The following is a 24,535-nucleotide window of genomic DNA, read 5'->3' on the forward strand; positions in this document are numbered from 1 at the left end:
GATAGTTAGTTTAGCTTAGCAGCCTGTAAGTGAAATGTCTCTTTGTATTTAGCTCATTCACATTTAAAAAAATTACAGGAAACACAATAATACACATAGTGCAGACTCCCTGTTTATATTTCACCTTTACGTGGCTTATTTTCCTTTACTTCTTTAATTTATTACTATCTGTACTCTCTCTCTTTAAAGACTTTGTTTTAATTTTTTTTAAATGATTTACTTCTTTTTATAACTTTCTATAGTCTTTTTCTCTTCTCTCCCAGACCTACGTAGATATTTTTTAAACACAGTATGTCTCCTTTAGAGGTCTTTATGTCTGAATCTGTCTTCTTGTGTATCTGTGATCCTTTTCTGTTAGGAGTGCTTATTTTTTCTTTGAAATGCTAAGTGGGCATGACTAAGACAAACTCCACAGTCCTGCCTGTTAGCTCTGCCCAGTCCAACATGGCGGAGGCATGTTGTGTGCCTCTGAGAGCCATGCACACTGCACCAGCTCCAGTGTTGTAGTGGATCTGTGTCAGCATTAAGCAACTAGTTGTATGCTGCTTACAAACCCCACTGAAGCGCGCTGCCTCCTGAAACAGCCAGAGCTCAGTTCATACTGGTGGCACAAAGAAGGAAGCTGCCTTTGTTATGCTGAGTCAGTAATTCAGCTGGCTACCAAAAAGCCATGCTTCATTCTGTTCTTTATGTCTAGAATCCCTTTCCAGGTTTTCTCAGGTTTTATGTGGATGTGGTCAACCCAATATTGACGAGCCAATATGTTCACATGAGTGGTTGTCTAGCATGTGTTTTAGCTTCTGGACCAGGTGTTAATCCCAAAGACTGAAAACAAGACCACTACCTCAATTTTTAAGCCAAATTAAAGCAAGTTTAATAAATACCGGTTAGGATGATGAACTCTGGCCAAGTGCATTCCCTGTTTCCCAGAAAATGACAACGAATTGCATTTTGGAGCTTTTTAAAGGTAAACCCATAAGGTCCAATCAATGGTAAGTATATATCTGATGTACAAGATATAAAATGTACAAGAATGTCTTGAAACTTCCTGCCTACATCCAGTCAGAGAGAAGCATACATCCTAACACAAATCCTGCCTGCCTACATCCAGTCAGAGAGAAGCATACATCCTAACACAAATCCTGCCTATGTACCTCCCTCCTACATGTTATTTATTAAGCACATCCAGTGCAATTGGTTCAAATAAAGTTGTTCAGGGAACTGAAAACAAGTGTCCTGTTATCTTACATTAACCACAGTCTTCAGCATCTCAGGAATTATCTGTCTTTGGGCAAGGGGTTCATAAGTTAGAGGCAACTTTGTTTCAGGAATCTCTTAGGCATAATAATGAAAGGAACATAACTTTAGCTCTTAGGAAAAAGAAAGCAAATAAAGGAGTATGTAAATTTTATATTTTTATTTTATGTATTTAGAAATGATATTGAAATATAGCTGAATATTTATAGGAACAAAAAATGTATTTTTTCTAAGAAGCAGGGAACAAAATGGAAGAGGTAACAATGTGAGTTCAGTGGCTTGGCTGGCAAGGAATTTTCCAGCATGTGATGGTCAGTTTATCATGATGAGCAAGAGCTCCAGTCCTACCTGCAACCACTGAGATGCAGTTTCTGTCAAGATGACAGCAACATCACACAGTTGTTTGTAATATTCATATTTCTCTAAAATACTTTAACTTTCCTCTAATTATATCATTTTCTACAATCCCAACCTTGTATATTTATGAATCTTAATTTCTAGGATGATTTAACTGATGTGAAAAATTAAAATCACTCATGAAAATAATTTTTCACCGTATGAGTCTGCATTCAGTTTTCTTATGCATTTCAGAAACAAATTATAGTATTTACCAACACTCTAGGAGAATTGCTGGCATTTGATTTTGACTATATTATAAAAGTTTGGGCAGTGTTAGTGATTTTCTGTCTTTCAGTCTGAATTTACTTCATAGTAATAACAACTAAATGTACCTGATTTTCCATCCTGAAGAAAACATCTGACTTGGGAAAGTCCTTCTAGCCCGCCACATACTGATTTGTTTAAAGTATTAATATGCACAGAGATCTTCTGAGTACATATTCTTTCTTTAATAGAGCACATTTTCAAAGATACTCATTGCATTTGAGTTCAGACAAGTCTTTTCCTGTCTGTAGGCACAGGGAAGAGCATTGGACTGCTCAATAAGGTGCCTTGTTGATGTGGGATGTCCTTCTGTATATGTGCTGCTTTTATTGGTTAATGAATAAAGCTGATTCATCCTATGGCAGGGCAGAATAGAGCCAGACTGAAAGCATCACTTAGGCATATTATCCAAGCAGTGTTTTAATACAGATGACAGTGATTATTTTGGGTCTGGATGACTGGGAAACGAAAAAGCAGCCTGTGCCTGCACTTCGTGTATTACTCAGCTTTCTAAGAACTATTTTCATTCAAGAAATGTTGTGAGACTCTGTGACTATGGTCATTAAATTACCATTAAAGTTCCTTTAGAATTGAGTATCTCTGCAAAAAAAAAAAAAAAAGGGGGGGGGCAAATGGGACCATGCACAGAATTGCTTGAGAAGTCAATGAAAAATGAATTTGCAAAGAATGTTACCTTTGCAACACAAAAGTCAAAGCTGTACTACAGAGGGGTCAGGTTTCTTCATCACCCTGAATCTAGACATCCCCCTAGATGAGTCCTTCCTCCTGTCCTATCCCTAATTTGTTAACCAATTCTGAAAGAGCAGGTTTCTCTCTCCTGTTTGTTGATCTTATACGTTGAACTACCTCTCCTGTTTTCCCTTTCCAAAGTGTGGGAATAATAGGCATGAGACAGAGGCTCGAAGGCCTTGCCCACCTTCTTTTGTTTTTACTTTTCTTTCATAGTATTAATCTAATTAAACATTTCATTAGTACTCTTTTTCAGTTACACTACAGTAAACTACATGCAGTTAACAATTAAAACACACAGAGTTAGCTTTGATTTAGATATTTTAATATGACATGAGCAGAATGCAGGCATTATAGTCATTTAATAATTAACTCTGACATTAACATAAAATATAGAAAATATTCTGGAACTTTCTTACTACCTTTTAGGTATTTTGCACAGAAAAGAACAACAACAAAAATTTCACAGTCTCTTTTGAACAGGAGAAAAAAATTTAAAAAAAAACTTGTCATTTCAGTAGAGAGAAAAATGTCATTTTAGTTTTGTAGCTAGGAAACATTTCAAACCGTTTCTCATATATACATTTATATGTATATATGTATATGTGTATACGTATATATGTGTATATATACATATATATGAAAACATTTATTTATTATGTCTAAATCCTTAAATATTAAGAATCATTGATTTAGATTTTAGAAATCTTTTCTAACACTTCATGCTTTTTAAATTTGCTTCACAAGTTTAGTTACAATGGGTCATTTTATTTTTAGAACAAATTTTTTTTTAGCAAAATAATGTCATATATCTTGCATATAGTTATTTTTCTGCAAGAGTCAAAGTTGTATAAAATTTTAATTTCAGTACTTTTCTTATCTAATAGAGAGACATATGATGTAGATAATTATAAAGTATTTTGCCTCAGCAAATTCAGTAGATTCTGTGACTATACATTTTACAATTTATACAGCCATATACTTCTTTCATGTGGTGAAATGAACATATTTATTCACAGAGCAAAGTAAACATTCTTCAGGCCATATAAGAGAGGTGAAATATGCATATTTAAATGCATGATTTTGTATTTTATAAATTATGAAATAGCTAATAGCTGGTTAGCTAGCATAAGAATATGATCTCAGCATAATCAGACTCTTGGAAACTATTTGATTTTCCAAAAATAAATATAGTTATTGTTGGAATAAATTTTATCATTAATTTGAAAACCAACTGTATAATTACAAACATTTAGAAAATTTAATTTTGATGAATTTGATCAGTAATTTTAAATATTTTTTTAAAAAAATCCTAAATCAGTCACAAAATATACTTAATAATATATGCTGTTCACTCTAAATCTATAACTGACTTATTTAAATAATATTAAACTAATATCTTCTCCCAACATTGATTTAAATAATAGAAACAAAATATTTAAAACCTCTGAGATATTGTTCTTATGAAAATTGAAAATAATTTCATTTTAAATTTTAAATATTTGATAGATGGAATTTATAGATATACAAATTTATGATATAATATAAATTTATAATCATACTAATTTACAGTAAAGCTTTCCTCAAGAGATATTTTTCTAATTTGTTACTATCATCATCACATATGAAACTCACTTACATAGCTAAATCATATGTAAAAAAGCATTTGGTTATTACTGCTAAGGGAATCTTTGTATGATGATTGACTTCAATACCCATTTTTCTGAGGAAGCAATGGTCATGGGTATACCATGCCAATGAAACATATTGCATTTTTCACACTTTTGAGAAACAGAACAATAGCAAATAAACAACTTTAAGTTTAATATAGAAATGTTATATGAATGTCGGCAAAGACTGCTTGCTCATTTCCCAATTGTTCAAGCCCAAATAATCACATAGAAACAATATTAATTACAACACTGTTCGACCAATGATTTAGGCATATTCATAGTTAGCTTTTACATCTTGAATTAACCCATTTCTATTAATCTATATATTGGCACAAGGCTGTGGCTTAATGATAAGGATCCAGTGTCTGTCTCCTCCAGCAGCTACATGGCATATCTCTGACTCTACCTACTCTCTCTCTCTCTCTCTCTCTCTCTCTCTCTCTCTACATATGTGTGTGTGTATGTGTGTGTTAAGATATACATGTGTGTGTCTATGTATATGTATTTATGTCTGTGTGTGTATATTTATACTACCTTACTGCACTCTCTTAAGCCATTGACCAAAACAGTTTTATTCTTTAACCAATAAAAGCTACATATATACAGAAGGACATTCCACATCATCTTCCATTTTCTGCCTAATTAAAAAGGGAGGTTTTAACTTTAACATAGTAAAATTACATATACAAAACAGTTATCAAGGAAGAATTATAATTAGAATATTTAGTCTATTTCTTTGTGAGTCTAAAGTTTTATGTTTAAATTATTTTTTATAATAACTAGGGGAAACTATAACTATAATTATCTAGTCTTTAACTCCATCAAAGAATCCAGAAGGATATAGTAATACCTAAGTAAACAGGAAGTACAACCAAGCAACTTCCTAAACTCTATGCTTGACAGAGACATCTCAGTACCTGGACTCAAAGTTCTTCAGTAGCGTTTGAGCATCCATCTTTAGCCTAGAGGCTCATGGTATTTGGCAGACTTTTCCATAAGCAAGAAATTTGAAAAATTGTTTTGCCTTGTACTGGCAACGTTTGTCAGCTGCTTTCGTTTGTGTCCTGTAGAATATCTGGCAGTTTTTTTTCTGTGAAGCATGAACTCTGAAGGACCATCTCATCTTTTGGAAAGTTTAGTAGTCATTTTTTGTGGGTCTTGCATGTCTAGTTCATACAGCATACCATAAAGCAGATAAAGGAAGAGCAGTTTCTTGCCCAAATGGCTAGCCTTGAAGGCAAATTTTACAAGGAGTTTCTTCAATGCCCTTCTACCTCTCTGAAGTAATTTGTGCTGCCAGAAGTAGACATGTCTCATTGTCAAGAAAAAGTCTAGTTTTTAAAACATTTTGAATGTCATATTTCATAGGTCTTTGAAGTTTTTAAAATAATCTATCTAACTGAAATATATCTCTATATATTTAGAAAACCTAACTAACTTGACTACAGTTTGACTATTATAAATGGTTATCTAATAATCTGTATTTCTTATTTATGCATTACATTTTTAAATGAGCCGCACAAACACAATACCTTAAACAAAAGCAGAAATGCATATTCACAGTCTAACATATTGACCTTAAATTTGTATCATAGACCAAGATCCATACCAATGCAGTATTTAATTCTGTGTCATATCTCCCCCACCCCCACTTTTTTAGAAAGAGATTGACTGTGATCATTTAAGCATTTATAATTAACCCCCTTTAAATGAAAATAAACATTTATAAACAGTCATTTTTCAGATTTGGACATTGTTCTATTAAAACTGCTGATTGCTGGGTAAAGTATTTTAGTGTTCGCAGAGACCTTTTGAGGGGCATGCCATCAAACCACATTAGCCAAAAGAAATCCATAGGTTAGATTTTTTTTTGTGTGTGTGGAAACAAAACACAACATCATTTCCAAAGTATTATATCCTTAGACTCAAATTTTGAAGTAAGACACCTTTAAAATATATATTTTAATTTAGCTTAGCAACCCATACAATAAAATGTCTCGCTGAACTTAGCTCTGAAATTAGTCAAAAATTTCAAAGAAAACATAATAATATACATAGTCCATACTCTTTGTATATTTTTTAATTTTTACATTGCTTTTTATTCTATTACTTTTTAATATTTATTTTATTATTTTACACTTTTAATCTATGTCTGTCATTTTAAAACTGTCTATACTATCTTATTCTCTTGCTATCAAGCCTATGTACGTTTTGAAATATACTCTGTCTCATTTAGAGGTCTTTTATGTCTGAATTTGTTCTATTGTGTATCTGAACTCCTTTTCTGATAAGAAGCATTTTAAAAGGTAAGCAGTGTGGTTGTGGCCATTCTGGATGCTGTCTCCACCTCTCTTGGCATTTAAAAATGGCATAGGTATGTTTACTGCCAGCTCTGAGACTGCTGGGTGGGAGCTATGCTCACCGCCTCAACTTTGGGAAGCATTGTGCAGCACGGAAACTGTTTTTGTCTGAGTAAAAACTACATCTGCCATGCAGAGTGCTGTGTGGTCTGGACATGTCTCCATCTATGTTGGCCGGAATCTGCCAAGCTTTCCTGCCCGTGCATGCCTAGTAGACCCGATCTAACTGCTTGCCCAGGTGGTGGTGCTGAGTATCAGGCATGCTCTCAGCTGCTTTCCTCCTAACTACTAGCAGGCAGACAAGCAGCCGGACCAAAGTGTGTGGCTGGTCAAACAGGTTAGCCCCAAATATATGCGTACCATTTTGTAAATGTAGGCTGCTCGTTCATTTCCTGGCTGCACAAAACTGAGTAAGTACCCAGACCCAAAGCACAGTATAAAAAAGTAAAAATGCCTTCTTAGCTTTACTTTCGTTAAAGCTGTTGCTTCAAATTCACTCACATAATATTAATTTTAGTATTTCTGTTTGGTGAATACAAGTAGATATTATTGGATGGGAATGAAAATTACAAACTGAAGGAATGTATTCTATTTTTCCAATAAAAGTCATCAGTCATTTCTACTAGGTGTAGCTTTCTCCAACTTTTTCCTGTTAATATTAACATAAGTTGTGGAGCAAATATGCAGGAAAGTGATGAAATGCATGTCTTACTGAGTAAACAAATAAAAATAATTGCAAAACAGATTTGTTTTCTTATTTCTATCTTTCCTTCAAGAGATGTATTTAACTATTCAAGTTGCATTCTGCTGAAGCATCTGTGTACATTAGAGCCATATTTTCAAATTTTGAATAGGGAAAAATAAAAAAAATGGGCTATACCGTTTAATAGAAGCAAAATCAAGATGGCAAAACAACTAAGGTGTCGCAATTATTGCACACAACTCTTAGATCCATGAAGAATGAGGTCAGACACATATTGGAAATCCAAAATCTGATTTGGAAAAGTACATGATCAAGTTTAAAATTGCAGACAAGTTGAGTTCAGAAAAATCCGTTGTACCTGGTCAGTGCCATTGAAAATAAACCTGGTGTTTCTCAGTCGCACTATCTGGTAGAAATTTATATTCAGTAAAGAAGAGGGCCTGAATTGGGAATGTTGCCGACCAAGTTTTCTCCTCAAAAATTGTCATAAAGGGAAATGGGCTTAGAGAACAAGTTTCCAAGTTGCTCAGACCAGAATACTTATGGTAAGAGGGAGCAAGACTAGGTATTGAGCTGTTAGAAGAACTTGGACACATTATCAACATGGTGCTGATTGTGTAGACATAGAATGTAAGAGTTAGGAAGTACTATAGCCTTGCATGGATACCCAAGGAAGGTGAAGCAAGTTGAGTCAAGGGAGTGACTTCAACTGAGAAATTTTGAACAGTCTTGAGACTGATAATAAATATGTAGACTTTTGAACAGCTTAAACACATTTTACATTAGGAGTCTCTTGGTGGAAAATGGAGAAAATTTTATCATTTAAAAGTGATCTGTTTGGCTGTGAAGGTGACAAGAGATGAATTTGTGCTTAATCTTTATTATAAGTTAGCCAGGATTTAAAATCACCAGAGAGACACACCTCTCTGGGGCATCTATAGAGATATTTAACTAAAGAAAGTCCTACCCCATATGTTTATAACAACATTCCATTGACTAAGGATCTAAACAGAATAAAAAAAAAAAAGAAAAAGAAAAGAGTTGAATATTTGCATTTATCTCTTTTTGATAGTGGCTACAATGTGTACAACTTTTCCTCCTGCCACCAGAGTTAGAAGTATTTTTTGGCATTATGCCTTCTCTGCTGTAATGGACCCTACAGTCAATCTACAAGCTAAAAGACACCCTTTCTTCTTTTCATTGCTTTTGGCAGATGCTTTCATACAGCTTAGAAAAAGAGCTAATACAATCAATGATATCCAGTAGCAATTCTATTAGAAACAAGACAGAAATAGAGTCATGCCCTGAGCCTTAAGAGTGAGGATATTTGAGTCCCTTTAAACGCAATGACACATGAATATAAAATGTGTTGCACAAAGAATGGAGAAGTCGCTCATCTGACTGACTCACTATCAATCAACATTATTGAGTGGGTTACTTGAGTTGCACATTTTGCTTTTATATTATAACTTTGAAACACGTGGTAATCATAGGCTTTTCTGTTAAAATGAGGGTAATCTGATATTTAGTTGACCAAATCTTATCATAGCCTTGATATAAGGATGATAAGCCAATGTAGAAAAGGAAAACTTTGCTTGAATCTTGACTATTATAAGAATTTCACAGTATATTGGCTTAAATTTTAAAAAGTCAATAATATCATAACTTTTTAAGGAAGTTGAACAGATTGATAAAGTTTTAAAAATCTTTATATAATTTTCATAAAGGAGTAAGGATTCATGCACAAATATATATTGTTGAATATATACTAATCCAATCACTGTAAATCATATCCACAGAGGGACAATTGGATGCTAAAAACACTTGTACGGTCTTTATGATTGTCAGTAGAAGGAAATAGAGTTCATTTTATTGTGTTATGAGTTCCAGGTTAATGGGAATTTGAGGCTCTTGTAACCTGTGCATTTAATTCATATCCCAAGATTTTATTTTATTCTTTAAATTAAAAAAAATAATAGCAAAAGAAATATGCTGGTAATCTTTTAATAGATTGTAATAGAGCTTTTATACAACCACGAAAGGATTATGGCGTTAATTTCCTTGTATCAGCTTGGAAAGTATGGTAGAGATGATCATTATATGCAAACTCCTCAGATAAAGAGCCTGCTCGCAGAACTGGATGATGTTTTACATTGCTTCTCACACACCAAATGTTCTCACAGTGAGAGAAAATGATGGAGTTATTTCAACCCCCAGGGTATATGAAGGCATTCTAATTCCTTACCACAATATTGCTCACTTTGTGTCATGCTGTCCTCACATTGAGAGGAAGATTGAATTTGGAATCAGATGGCTTAAAAATAATGCCCCATTTTAATGAAATAGGCGCCTTCTAGGTATAACAGGGAAATTCATTTATTGAAAACAAACATCTAAAGTTAGGAGATAAATTTCCTTTCTTCATTTCAAGTAATAAAATAAAACAACCAGATCATTGCTAATTTTGGTGTTTCTAATTATTGAGACATCTGGCATTCTCTTCTTTTATTAGGAAGATGTAACTTTCTCTATAATGAAATTTAATTATGTACTATACCACTGCTAAGTGATGTTGCAATTTTATCAAATAACATTCAATAGTTTGGGGTACTTTTATCCTATGTATTTTAATGTATAATTATAAATTTATATGAAACTTATTTAATGCAATAAAATTATTACACTGCTTTATTCCACCAGAAATTTCTCCATTGACGTGACAGCACAGTCAACTTTGGATACATTCTGAGCCTCAGGAACACTACACACTAAACAGTGGGAATTAGCATTACCCTCAGAAAATTTGGCATCCATTGGAAAAACTCTAATCATAATAGATTTCTGATTACTGGGTAAATTAAACTTTTCAATTGTAATATTTCTAATAAAAGCAATACCTTTCTTCCTAACTAATATAGTTTGAAGTAGATAGCAAAAAAATAAACCATCAAGATTATTCATCATCCCTAGCAATTAGGAGGAAAATCTACAACAACTTTGAAATTTCATCTTTCCCCAGTAATAATGGCAAAGAGAACAAGGCAAATCACCACTTCAGGAAAAAACATATTGAATATTTGACTGTAGGTGTCTTAAAATGCTCAAGAATTAATAGCTGAAACAAAGGAAATGTATAAATTAAATGATGTATACATTTATACAAATCAAAACCATAATGATTTGTAATAGTTTGATGTTGTGATTTGTTGTGTAAATGTCTGATATGCGACCCCTATGCAGATAGATACCCATATGCTGAGAACAGTCACTCTACAGGAACATGGATTTTATTTCTACCTGACTCTAAAAAATCCTTATTATGTTTCTTTAAAGTAAATTTAACTATAATGTACCAAGTTTTTCTTTGTAATTTATTTGCTTGCTATTTGTCAAGTATTGTGTTCTATTAGATTCTTCTCTCTATTATCGGATAATATCCATTAGTTGTAGAGATCTCTCTACTGTTCCCTGAGTCATCTCTTCTATTTTATAATCTTTTTTTCATCTGTGTCCATTAATTATGTCTGTATTAGGCTGTTTGGTGATGGTTCATAGCTTTTTTTCGCAGCCTTTGCTATCTCTTTCTACTCTAGTTTTCTCTCCTTTCTCAGAGACACTGCCCCTCTTCAGGGTCTGAGCCCCTATAGCTCAGAACTCACGATAGTCTCCCAAGTGTTTCTTAGTAATAGAATCATTTCAGTTTTTTTTTTTTTCAGTGTGTTCTCTGGCTGAAGGAGAGTGTCATGACTGTCATTTCTTTGATAAGAAATTAAAGTATTCTATAGGGGATAAAAGGGCGGGTGGAGGTGCTTTGATCTCTTCTTCATGCCCACCTTCAATTCTCAATTACTTTTTCTATGTTCCTGCCTTGCCTTCCTTAAGACCTTTGTCTGAACCCCATGGAAAGGTGTCAATAAAAAGGAAAATGAACTTCTTTATCTGACTTTCAGGAGTTACTTACTCTTGTGGTAGAATCTTCTCAACCTTTTGCAACTCATGAAGAACTTTAATTGGATTCTTCTTATTAAAAAATGTGTGGTATTTACTGTCTCATATAATTAAGGACTCAATTGGAGGGATTGTATTATTTTTGTATATTTTGGGGTGTAATGTTTAAATGGTTCAAATCATTGGTGGCATTTTATGAAATATAGGACATACAGCTTCAGTAAGGTTAGTGAATGGACACATGTCTAATAGCACATAGCTTGGATGCAACCCTATTTAGTCATTTCATGAGCTCCACTACTCTCCAATGCAACCTATTACTTTTCATTATACCACAATGGTTATTGTAAAAATAACAAGAGGAAGTGAAGTCATAATGAATAATATTGCATCATATCTATTCCTTCTCTTATTAATAGTTTTATGTACAATGCTACAATCACTGTAGTTTTATCAAGGCGTAGGATGCATGGGAATTGTTATCAAGTATGTGTTAGTAATGATTCTGTGTAAACAGTATTCTTCATTTCTTCAGATGAAAATGGATTTCATCAGCTTTTGTGATCCATAATGTATTGGAATTTATAGTGATCTAGTATCAGAGAAGCTTAAACAGAGATTAGCATACGTGGCATATAATGGCAATACCACATTTCATTGAAGGGTGACTAATTAGTAAAAGATGTTGTCTGGTTAGTTAATATTCAAAACTACAAGTAGACCTTTTTATGCCTTATGTACTTTGAAGCAAATTTCCCAAGTTGACGTTAAAATATTGCATTTATGACTACCAGTACTTCCACTCTGATCTTCCCCAAATTAGTGATTTATTTTACTGATGATGGTTTCTCAAATACTAACTAATAATGTTCTCTATGGTGTAGGATTTGATACCAGTATTTTGCCAATTTGCAAGGATTCACTTGGTTGGATGTTTAATAGACTTGATACAAACTACGACCTGCTATTGGACCAATCAGAGCTTGGGAGCATATATCTTGATAAGAATGAACAGTGCACCAAGGCGTTCTTCAATTCTTGTGACACATACAAGGACAGTTTGATATCTAACAATGAATGGTGCTACTGCTTCCAGAGACAGCAAGGTAAAACTGAGGCTACTATGGTGAAATTAGTTGACCTGAATTTCAAATTTCATATTTCCCTCTTTATAAAAATTATTAGCATTAACCAATGCTTCATTCATTTTAGTACAATTTTTTTCTAATGTGAATGTTTGATGAAAGAAAAAATGAGTACCATATTGAACAAAATAATTGTGCTGAAGATACAAATATTCTAAATAAGATAGAAATAGTAATTAATATTTTATATTAATGTATTCCATTATAGTTTCCATTATGAACCAGCAAGTACCACACAGAGATATGAGAACATAGATATTAAAACTAATCATTGAAATTAATTTGCTATCTGCTTTGCCTACAGTGTAAAATAAATGGAGTTTTTAATCACTATACTGTAGAGTTTTAATGTTCCATTTCGTGATCTTACTAAATGAGTTGCATGAACAACGGTATTCATGTGAAGTTATTTTTACTCATTTTGTTTTCAAAATTACTTAGTCTTTCAATCTCTCCAAAATAGTTTAGCTTGTTAAAAATTCGCTAGTGAGAGAGTATTCCAGAATTCTGTGAGAAGTGAGGCCAAAGGAAGAGCAACAATGCCCTTTGTATGCCCTTTAGAATAAATCACACATTTTTATATAATTACCTCACATCCCCGTTTCTCTTTCTTCTCTTCAGTTCCTCCCAGGTGCCACCCTCAAACCCCTGCAAATCTAATTGAGATAGAAATGCACTTTACATTTAGAATCATCCTTCTGGAGTGAATTTAAACATGTTATATATTAAACATATGCAGAGAAAGCACATAAAAATGCTTCACATTATAATAAATATTTAGAAAAGAAAGGAATTATTATGTTTGTGCTAATTAAATCAGCTGAAAACAGGTTGCTATAGTACAGTTAATATTGGCTGTACTTTTTAATCTTGATGAAAGATGAAAGAATGAAAAAGATATTTAAACAATTATTACCACACTTCATAATGAATTATGCGGATTGCTTTGCTAAGTAAATTCTTTACATTTACTAATAGTCAAAAAATTAAGGAGAAAATAATTGTCTACATATTGATAAGAAGTAAATCCACCATATGTTTAGTTAAGGAAGAGGTCATAATCATCTTTAAACCAGCTTAACGTAAAACAATATGGGTGAGTATGGACATTTGGAGGATCTGGGAGGAGCTGAGAGAAAGAAAAATCATAATCAGAGTTTATTTTCTTTTAAAAATATCTATATTTAATAAAACGAAGCAGCAAAAAATTAAAATTGAAATACATTATGAAAAATTTTTGCAAATACAGATTATTGGCTTAATTACATATGCATTCTATGTAAACAGGTACTCCCCAAAATGCATTCTAGTCATTAATAGCTAGTGTACCTTAATTAGTAAGTACATTTAGATAGTAAATTCAATTATATTATTATTATTATTAAAATGTATTTGTTCATACTTGTCATACTTTTCTGTATTTTAACAGTTGCGGTTTCGATTTTGTTGCTTTTTTATAATATGTTTTCCATGTTTACTCGTGAGTACTAAAAAATACATCGACATGAACATGTAAAATCTACAAAGTTAAGTTCATTGAATCTGATCGTGCATAGTGATTATGACAGTCTAAAAATTGGGAATGGTACATATAAAACTGTATGAAAACGTTTGAATTGAAATTATCAAATATTTAATTTTAAAATTACTTTTAAACATTTTTCTAAAACACATTCAAAAGTAGGTGGAATTTCATTTCAGTGCATATCAGTATAAATCTCCACATTTATTTAGTAAAAGTAAAAGAAATCCATTTCTCCTTTACAGCACATTAAAAAACTATTTTTAATAAAATTGGACAGCTTGGTTAATGTTATGTCAGTAAGGTAATGAGACCAAAAGTTTTATTTGACATTTCAGTGTATTTTAATTTATAGTCTTTGTTTTAAGGAAAAGTTAAATCACATCAATTTAAAAATGAACTAAAACAACAAAGTAAGTTACATAGTATTTGAAAATAAATTACTTTTTCTTCCCGGAAGATACAATATTTTTGTTCTTATGTACTGATGTAGATAATATACAACTTAAACATTTTATGTATTCTTTCTTTCTGCTATGTTTTTAATGACTGAATTATTTTGCAGTTGGCATTGTAAACAATTTCAAAATTATTTGAATTTTATTATGTATTTAATCTTTTTACAGAGAGTGTATAGTGTACAAGAATAAGAATTAGTTTAATATTTTTGTGTCCCATGTCAGATATATTTTTCATACTCTACCTTTCTCAAAGATAAAAGTTGTTCATTTGTTCTGATGGCATTCAGTTAACTTTCGAACAAACATGTTAAATTACAATAATATATATGGTATTCATAACTATTTAGACTATTCAAATTTTCTATACATGCATGTACTCATTTGAATCGCTGACATTTAATACAACACAAAATATATACTTAGACTTTGATTTGCATATTCTAAAATTTTTTTTGAATCTTGACTTATTACAGTTTATATTGTATTTTGTTCTTAAATTACTTACATATATGAAGCCTTTGTTTAACTAGAAAGACAAAGATACAACAGTAACAATATATAATAACAAAATGTGTAAATGTCCAATATAACGGGAAGAAGCAGTATGGTTTTCATAGATTATTTTATAATGAAAAATGATTACATTTATGTAATTATGTAGCAAATCATTATACTACATCATGTATCTGTACATAGATATTTCGGTGCACATGTTTATTGTGATATACACATATATATCCATGTGCTACCATGATAATAAATGAATAGCATGGATATTCTCGTGAGATGAACATCTTCCTTGAGGTTGAGAGTTTGACAGGTGCACATTTCTTGCTTAATGAAATCCTGGAAGTATTGTGTTTAATGTCATTGCAGACCCACCTTGCCAGACAGAGCTCAGCAACATTCAGAAGCGACAAGGGATAAAGAAGTTCCTAGGTGAGCCACAGTTCATTCTTCTGGGGGTTTTATTGATTATATAAATAACCCTAGGGAAGCAACAACATAAAATCAATATTAATCCAACAAAGACAGGCTGTGTTAAATTTCATCAGCAAAATTTATGAACTTTTGGAAAGTCATTACTTTTATTACCTCACTTATTGAAGGATATGTCTGTTTTATTGCTCCAATATCATGTTCATTTTGAAAGCTGTTAAAGACGAAAGGGATTTAAGCAATACTAAATTTACGAATCAGCAAAAATATCCATTTCTGTGGTTAAATGTGTAACAACTGATGGCATCATACATCATTCCCTATATTAAATATAAGCAAGTGATTATATACATGGGGTGAAAAGTTCTCTACTTTAGAAATCGGGAGCAGGACTTTTAGTGGTTCTCATTTGTAAATTTCTAACTGTAGATTTTAGTACGAAAAATTTGATACAAATGTAGGCAGTAGATAGATAATAGGTACATAAAGAGAAAGAAAGAGAATATGATGATAGGTAGATGATAATTGTATATTTTAACTAACTCTTAAAATACTTTTAATATTTGACTATCAATATATCACAATGCTGTTACATTTCCTTAAAGTGTATATATACATATAATTACACACTATTAATAAATTTCATTTGAAGTCATTTTAAATTGGAAACATTTCTAAAAAAGGGAATATATCCTACACATTCTTTACCTGGCTCTTTCCTCCTTTTTCTTTACTTCTGTAAATTATCATAGCTCATTTACAAAATCTAATCACTTATTATTGATACAATTTAACTTGGATTTGGTCAGTTCCACCACTGTTCATATTTTAGCACTGTAAGTACGTTTGTATTTTCACAGTATGCAGAACACTGTGAGTATATATTGAAGCATCCATATTTTAAGACTTTACTAAGTCTCAGAATATGAGTAATACACGTTATTTTATATAGCATTTATACAATTAAAATACAATAACTTTAAACTGGAACATTTTTCATATTGCTACAGAATTCTTGTCCCAGGGCTCATCATTCAGTTAAGGGGTTGGTCATAAAATGCTTTAGGTGAAAAACTGATAGTGATTAAAAAAAACTAGCAGAACAATTGCCTTAAACTGTGGCCAGCTGCTGTGATGATATAAATCATGACTGCAAATAATAGACCAATGCATGAGTATGTTTCTGCAATCCAGAGTTGTACATCATACCGTGAAAGAACACCATTCCCTTCAAATAAATAATTCAGAGTTGATTAAGGTCAAGGAATACTGGAATCTGTTAGACTGTTGGCTTTCCTTATTTGAACTTCTTTTAAAAAATCACATTTAATGACTACCTGGGAAGATTTTCCTTACTCTTCTTTCATGATTCAAGACAGTAGATATTAGATCAATGGGTGCCTTGACTGTTCATTCTGAATAGGGGAAGGTAATGATATTTACCTAAATTAGCCAGCTTTTCTGTCAGGATAAGGCATTCTGTGTTTCAATATGAAGATCAATTTGCATTCAGGTCAGTAGTGCAAGGGATATACTTACCAGTGATCTCTTAAAAGTTTCTGACAATTAAAAAAAAAAATGCAACATCACAATATTTTAAATATGTAGCTCTTAAAAAAAATCAATGCCGGGCGGTGGTGGCACACGCCTTTAATCCCAGCACTCGGGAGGGAGAGGCAGGCGGATCTATCTCTGGGAGTTCGCTGCCAGCCTGGTCTACAAGAGCTAGTTCCGGGACAGGCACCAAAAGCTACAGAGAAACCCTGTCTCAAAAAAACAAAAACAAACAAACAAACAAAACAAAAAACAACAACAACAAAAAATTTCTTGTATTTCATGTCCTAAGTCTGTAGAGTAAATTCACAAATTTTCCACATTAGTAAATTGGTCTATGTCGTTCAATATTTAAAATGAATTATATTTGGATTGAACACATCATGTATTTAATAGACTTATGAAGCTTTGTAGGGTGTAAAATTACCATTTCACAGGTGGTAATAGAAAATGGCATTCATATTTTGTCTGTATACAAGATGTTTTTTAACCAAAAGTCTATGACTATTCTGTTCATATAAAAGAATCGGTGGGGGAGAAAGGAAAATATCTGATCATCTAGAAGTTGTGGCTAACATTGAAGTATTTGTTGAAGAATTTTACTAAGTTTATAAAGAACTAAACATTAATCACTACACATGTACTGTGTGACTATGTCTGGTTCTACAAGCAAGAGTAGTTCTTTTCCCGGTATTTATTGGCTAGACTTCCAGCCTAAGGGGTGTGGTTTGTAGAATAGTGAAAACCAAGAGACCCTAATATTTGCAGACAGAGGAGATACCACAGAATATGCAATGGTAGAAATATATAATGGCATTAGACACAGAGATATTCACATACGCACACACACATGCACACACATACATGCACACACATGGATGAATTTGTACTGTAAATCATACTCTCATATTTAAGCCTTAACATGGATAGAGTAGGAATGGAAGAGGATTTCAGTTGGCATAAGCAAAGTAACACTATATTGGAGAAAAACACCTTGACATGCAATTATTTTTGGAAGGTAGAAAAATTGTCAATAATAAGACCGTTGAGAGTTTTGTATAATATACTAAATGTTCTGAATGATTTAATATAAGCATAGAATCAACCATGTTTTGATTTAGGACATTAATACATGATGACCACCTAAAAATACACGTTATTAACAAACTTTTTTTTGTCTTTGTGTATGTGACCATTCATATCACAGGACAGTACATCCCTCTCTGTGATGAAGATGGTTACTACAAGCCTACACAATGCCATGGCAGTGTCGGCCAGTGCTGGTGTGTTGACAGATATGGAAATGAAGTCATAGGATCCAGAATAAATGGTGTTGCAGATTGTGGTAAGAGAAAAGTTCACAATTCCACAACACACAATTAAATAAGTCAAAGGCTCAAGAACTTGTTAAGTATTTAACAAAGACCTACTCTATTCTGATTATCAAATATGTAGAATATATATAAATGTTAGGGGTGAAAAGAAGTCGGCCCTTATGCATTGTAAATTTCTATGCTAACAATAAAAATATACAAAACAGATACGTTTCAGTATATTGAAGAGAATTAATAAAAGCTGAGTTCCAATTCCTACTTCAAGTCAAAATGTCTGTTACAAACAAAGCAAATATCTCTTGTTCTAAGTCTGCAAACTGTAGGTGAATAGTCTGTCATATACAGATAAAGAAGACCTTCTCATTAATTCTAATCTAAGTCTGTAAAACATAGTGCATAGTGTCTGCAGATCCATGTGGAAAGGTTGTCTGTAGTCCTCTGGAGAATATGCTTTTTTAAATATGACCCTCGTCCACCAAACCAAATGAAGCCAACCCAAACAAAGCACAATTTCAACTCTATAAAGTGTGAGATAGACTAACACATTACTTGTTTCCTGTGGTTACATATGAAAAACATCATGTATATGTTAAATGATAGTTTTAGTTAACGTTCTAATAATTTTATGAACATGTATTTTATGTATCTATATAAAGATTATGTAAGAATTTGCCATTATATGTATTTTAAAGTTTCCAACTTTTATCAAATTTTTTTCCAGAAAGTAAGATTCAAATCAGTGTTTGTGTTAAACAGAAAATTAACTATACAGAACACCTTACTAGAGTACCCTCCCAACCCCAACGATGGTTTAAACGCAAACCTATCATGCTGTTATGATTAAACATTTGGTCCCAAAATTTTGATGTTATTTGGGAACTTATGGAGCTTTTAGGGTGTGTAGTCTATTGGACACTGCATTTTAGGGCTAAGGCCAGCTTCAGTATGGGTATTCACTTCCTGGTTTTCCACTTAAGATGCATCTGTTATAACTTCAAAATCTCCTTCCCAAAGTTCCAGCTATTCTTGTTATCCTAGCCACCATGTTTCCCGCCATGATGGATCATACCCTTTAAAATTTAGCCCCAGTTAGACGTTACTCTATTTCTTCATATTTGCCAAATACTTGGTCACAGTAAAAAGAGAAGTAATTACTAAAGCCCATAAAACAGATCTAATGGGTTTATTTTCACTATTTCAATAAAAATCATGAAAATTAAGTAGTCAGTGATGATAGCATGTCTTTCTTATGCAATTTTTAGACTGATAAACAAGGATTATTTAATAAGAAACAAATAGTAGAAAATAGCAAATAATCTTACATAATTGTACCTTTCTGCCTTGCATTTATTTATTCCACAACATTTTATACCTTGATATGGGTGTTGGGACCTTACACCCATATGATCAAAGCAGCAACTAGGATTCAATACCTACCTTACACAGTATTAAGAACTAAAGAACATACCATTAAATATGCATCTAAAAATACTTAGATAATTTATAGCTTTATCTACCTGTAATAATAGTATTAGATAAAGAATTTTAATTTTTATGCTACCAATGAAAATTATATGCAATTGATTACAATAAGTGAGAAAAATTACTTTGGAAACCTTATTGCTTGGCTTTCTTATACTACTGTAAATATAATACATTAATTTAAGAAACAGTTTAATGGCAATTTCAGTATGATATGAAGTCAACCAATTTATAACCATATAAATACATTAATAGGACTTATGAAAATTAAGACAGACAGTATCATTTGAAGACTTAATATTTATTACAGATATAATGAATCTATGAGAGTTGCTATCTCTAGAAATATTAATAGCTGGCTTTAAGTTAATCTGAGTATTAATTTTCTCCTGCTCTGCTTTACTGTTCTCTAGTAACAACAGAGAAATCAATCTTACTAAGCTGCTGGCTTAATCAACACAAGTTTATTATTCTTTCAATTCTGTATGACACATTACAACAGATCTCACTAAACTAAGTATCAATATTTTAGTAAGTTATTGCTATTTCTGGAGACTTTTTAGAAAAATCAATTTCCTTGCCTCTTCAATCTTCTAGAATTTTCTGATATTCTTTTATTATGTATCTTTCCCTCCAATTTGAATTCCAAAACCTTGCAATCTTTTTTAACATACTTTTATAGTTACATCTGTAAATTACCATTTTCTAAGTAAAAATTTGATTAACTAGAAGGAAGTAATGGTGACATTGCCTAGGATAGTCTCCTGTTGCAAGGTCAGTAGTTGAATCCTATGTATAAATTGCCTTTCAGTCTTAAATTGAAATTTAGATTTAGAAAGTGTATATTTCACTATGACAACAATTCCACCTCATATACTTGTAGGAGAAATTGAGAGATGTATATAAGACTCTTAGTCTGTCATAGAATTCTACAAAACTTGGGCTGAGATCAAATTTACTGAAGTTGAAATCTTACACTGTGCAGTGCTTTGAGGATAAACATTTTAACAAGTCAGAGTTTTAACACCACAACAGTCTTCCCAAGAATAGATTTGTCTCATATCTTCATTGAGATAAACAGCAAATTTTCTTGTTTTATATAATTCAGAACTCATCTTATTTCTTAGTTAAATAAATCTGATATTTGCTTTTGTAGCTATAGATTTTGAAATTTCTGGAGATTTTGCAAGTGGAGACTTCCGTGAATGGACTGATGATGAAGGTGAAGAAGATGACATTATGAATGATAAGGATGATATTGAAGATGATGATGAAGATGAAGAGGATGATGATGATGATGATGGGGATGACCATGATGGATATATTTGATCTGTTACAGCAAAAGTCAGCAATGTCTAAATTTTTAATATTTACAAAATAATAGCATATTGAGAAGTTCCTTCTTATCCCTGAACAAAGTGATCCTAAACCCCACATATATTTTGTATAATTATTTCGAATATTGAAGCTAAAGTCATAGAACATTATGTTTAAATAAGAATTATTTAATTTTGGTTTTTATATGCCTTAGAAAAAAAGAAAACACATATGGGTTGTAGCCTGAATAGAGAAAGTTGTGAAGATTACTATAACAGAATTTTTCATAAGAACAAACTATGTAATTGTTCCACAAAAAAAATTATAATAATTATTGTGTGCTTGGGATCATATTTGTTGCTTTTATGACAGATTTTATAAGTTAAATTTATAGCAACTTACTAATGACCTAAATTATAAGGACTTTATCAATTAAATCAATTCAAATTGGGTATCTTCCCAAACTTATGGCAGGGAGAGGAGGAACGATGACACATGGTAAGACTAAGTTACCACGATTGTGTATTAAGTGGTGATCTTTTTAATTATGAAGTGATTCTGGATCTGATTAGGTCATTTTGTAATGTTAAGTATGGAAAACTATGGATTCTGAGAGACAAAAGTTATTTTTTCCTTCTTTTTAATGCAAATCGCACTGTGTATCAGGTACATTTTTAAAAAATATTGTTAAACAACATTATTTCTAGATTTTCTATCTTTCCAATGAGCATCTGGGTACCAGAACTTTATTTAGGAAGAAAAAGATTCATTTCAACCACTTTTTAATTAAATATATTATTTCATTTGAAAATATAAATTCTCATTTTTTATTTAATATAAAATTTTGTGTTTAATCTTGGAACCATGACATTTTTGTTAGTAGTGCTGGAATTAGAGAATGTGTTGTATGGTGCCTTGCAAAAATAGAAATAGAAAGAGTCAGCATGCATACCGGTATAGGATATTAGGCAATATTTAAGCACACATAATTAACAAATTATTGCTATTAAAGACAGTGTTGGAATGAAGAAAATGGAATATGTTTCTTTCTTTTTTTCTATTGTTACACAATCCCATATGGACTTCTTTATAATTATTGTGAAAAGTAGCATTTAAGGTTTAACTGTAACAAAAATTATTTTGTTCACTATACATCAGTTAGCATGTTCATTAATTGTGTAGACATTTTGACATACCACCTCCTTCGGGCATATGAGACCATACTTTTGTGCTCAGAACAGAAACGGGAAAACCTGTTGAAATTTACATATTGGTATCTTTCACTTCAACAGTGAATTTACAGATTTCCTGGAATATTATTCGTAGACATAAATTTGGTGAACTTGTTCCATCTAATTTCTACACATTAAATGAAAACTTCAATGTTGACCATACATAATATTTAAGCTATAATGCATTCTTTTTTTTTTACTGTTTATGTATAGTTTACAAAATAAAGAATCTTGTAACCAAAGTAAGCAGCTCCTTAATGGTTTTCTGGCATACACAGTAGCATGGGGAGATTTTAGTTTGTTTCGTGATTCTGGAAAATAACATACCACAACAACCAAGTCAAGAAACGTTTCGTGAGTTTACTTTTTCAGTTTCTAAACCAGAATTGTTAGTGTCTTAAGGACAGTTAAGATTACTTTTGTTTGTTGGTTAATCTTAACGTGTTCACTTGTTAAAAATATTGCAAAATAAATAATTTCTTTCCAAAAGAACAGCATTTTCACATTTATTTCGATTACATATTTTTAAATTAGTTACCTATAGTTCTTAATAGACTAATTGAAAAATAATTGGATAACTTTATCTATGGTAATTTTGTATGAATAATAATATTTACACTGAGGTTATCATGAAAGATTACAAATCTAATTACATATAGGTATTTAGCCTAAAACAATGATCTTGGAAGTTAAACTTTCTTTATAGTGTCATCAGTCAGAATTCCAGGAAAGCAACTAATTTAACAATAAATCAAATATGGAAAGAATACAGGGCAACAAAATTACCAACATTAACAAATGTTATCTAAATTATTTGTGTACGGTAAATTCGTTTAAATGTATGTGCTTAAAGTTTAATTTATGGCAGGTATTAAGTGCCTTGACCAACATGTAATTTACACTGTATTTGTTAATTCAGTAAATTTCTGCCTGGACATTTATTTCCAATACTATAGATATTGGATGTTTTTGTTACACCAGTTACTATTCTAGTTCAGGAGATTTAGTATTGAACAAAATATTCATGCAGATGAAATTCTAGTATTCAAGGTGGACAATATACATACATTTCTATTTCATAACCTGATACAGCTGCATGTTTTAATATAGTACATCTACTGTTGTATTATACAGAGTTAAGGAAAGAAGAAAATTTGAACTTCAGTAACATTACTCCATTCTAATTCATAAGCTCAGAGAAACATATTTAGCTAGAATGTAGAGTTAACTTAATGGTTTACTGTTCTTTAAGCTCAATTATGATTCATGGGCAAGAAAGCAAAATAAGATAATATTTTAATCTTAATTTTTATGGCATTATCAAAATACAGAAGATCAAAAACTATGTGACATTTTAGATTACAATCAGTCAAATTCTAAACATTAAAGAAAAAGATAAGAAACTTTTGATGAAAATATTCAATGTTTCTGGTACATCATAAATTTAAAAATTAGTAAATATTGTGTGTGAAGGCGTAAGTCAAAAACAATCCCACACCAGTTTAGAATTATGATTAATAGAATGGTTATTTATTTAAAGAGGAAAAAAAACTTACAGATTACCATCCCAGACAACAGCCCTCTGTGCAATCAGGAAGAGAGTCTAGTTGCTGGAAGGGGAGCAGGAAGTAAGAGAGAGCAAGAAGGGAAGTGGCCGCTTTTTTAAAGGGAGAGAGACCACGCCCCCAATGGGCTGGTATCTCAGCGGCTATTGGCTGGAGGAGCGGAAGGACCTTCCGCAACATGTGTGTGTGTGTGTGTGTGTGTGTGTGTGTGTGTGTGTTTGTGTGTGAGTGTGTTTGTGTGTGTGTTGGTCAAAACGATATGTGAAGACAAGGCAGACAGAAAAATAGTGGGTTATCTGCCAGTCATTTAACACAAATCAAATTCAGTTAGGAAAAGCAATCATGATGAATTAATAAAAGAGGGGCTAGGAGTACTTGCTTGCTACATACATTTTGCAGTTTTACCCACAAAGCTAAGGATGTTAAACACAATTCCTGAGTGTTGGTTCATTTATTCTGCTAATGACATAATCACAGGGAGCACCTTTACAGAAGAGCATGAATCAACTCATCCTATGTAACAAATGTTTGAAGATTTGTTTCTTATACAATGAATCCAGACTCAGTTGCTTATAATTAATAAGGTGCTATACACAATGACTTTTCAAGATGATTCATTTTCATGAGAAA

General features: G+C 31.9%; 1 protein-coding gene across 1 annotated transcript in view; it reads left to right on the forward strand.

Annotated features, from left to right (window-relative positions):
* Spock3 (SPARC (osteonectin), cwcv and kazal like domains proteoglycan 3) overlaps positions 1 to 22,718 on the forward strand; it is a 220,951-nt gene extending 198,233 nt beyond the window's left edge. Inside the window, exons 6-9 of the mRNA XM_050138629.1 lie at positions 12,239 to 12,460; positions 15,359 to 15,421; positions 18,183 to 18,320; positions 20,948 to 22,718. Coding sequence (XP_049994586.1) covers positions 12,239 to 12,460; positions 15,359 to 15,421; positions 18,183 to 18,320; positions 20,948 to 21,120 — 596 coding nt within the window. The 3' untranslated portion in view covers positions 21,121 to 22,718. The remainder of the gene's footprint in view (positions 1 to 12,238; positions 12,461 to 15,358; positions 15,422 to 18,182; positions 18,321 to 20,947) is intronic.
* The last annotated feature ends 1,817 nt before the right edge of the window (positions 22,719 to 24,535 follow it).

Source organism: Alexandromys fortis, unplaced genomic scaffold (genome assembly GCF_014885135.2).
Source record: "Alexandromys fortis isolate MF-2015 unplaced genomic scaffold, M_Fortis_MF-2015_v1.1 scaffold_11, whole genome shotgun sequence".
NCBI lineage: Eukaryota > Metazoa > Chordata > Mammalia > Rodentia > Cricetidae > Alexandromys > Alexandromys fortis.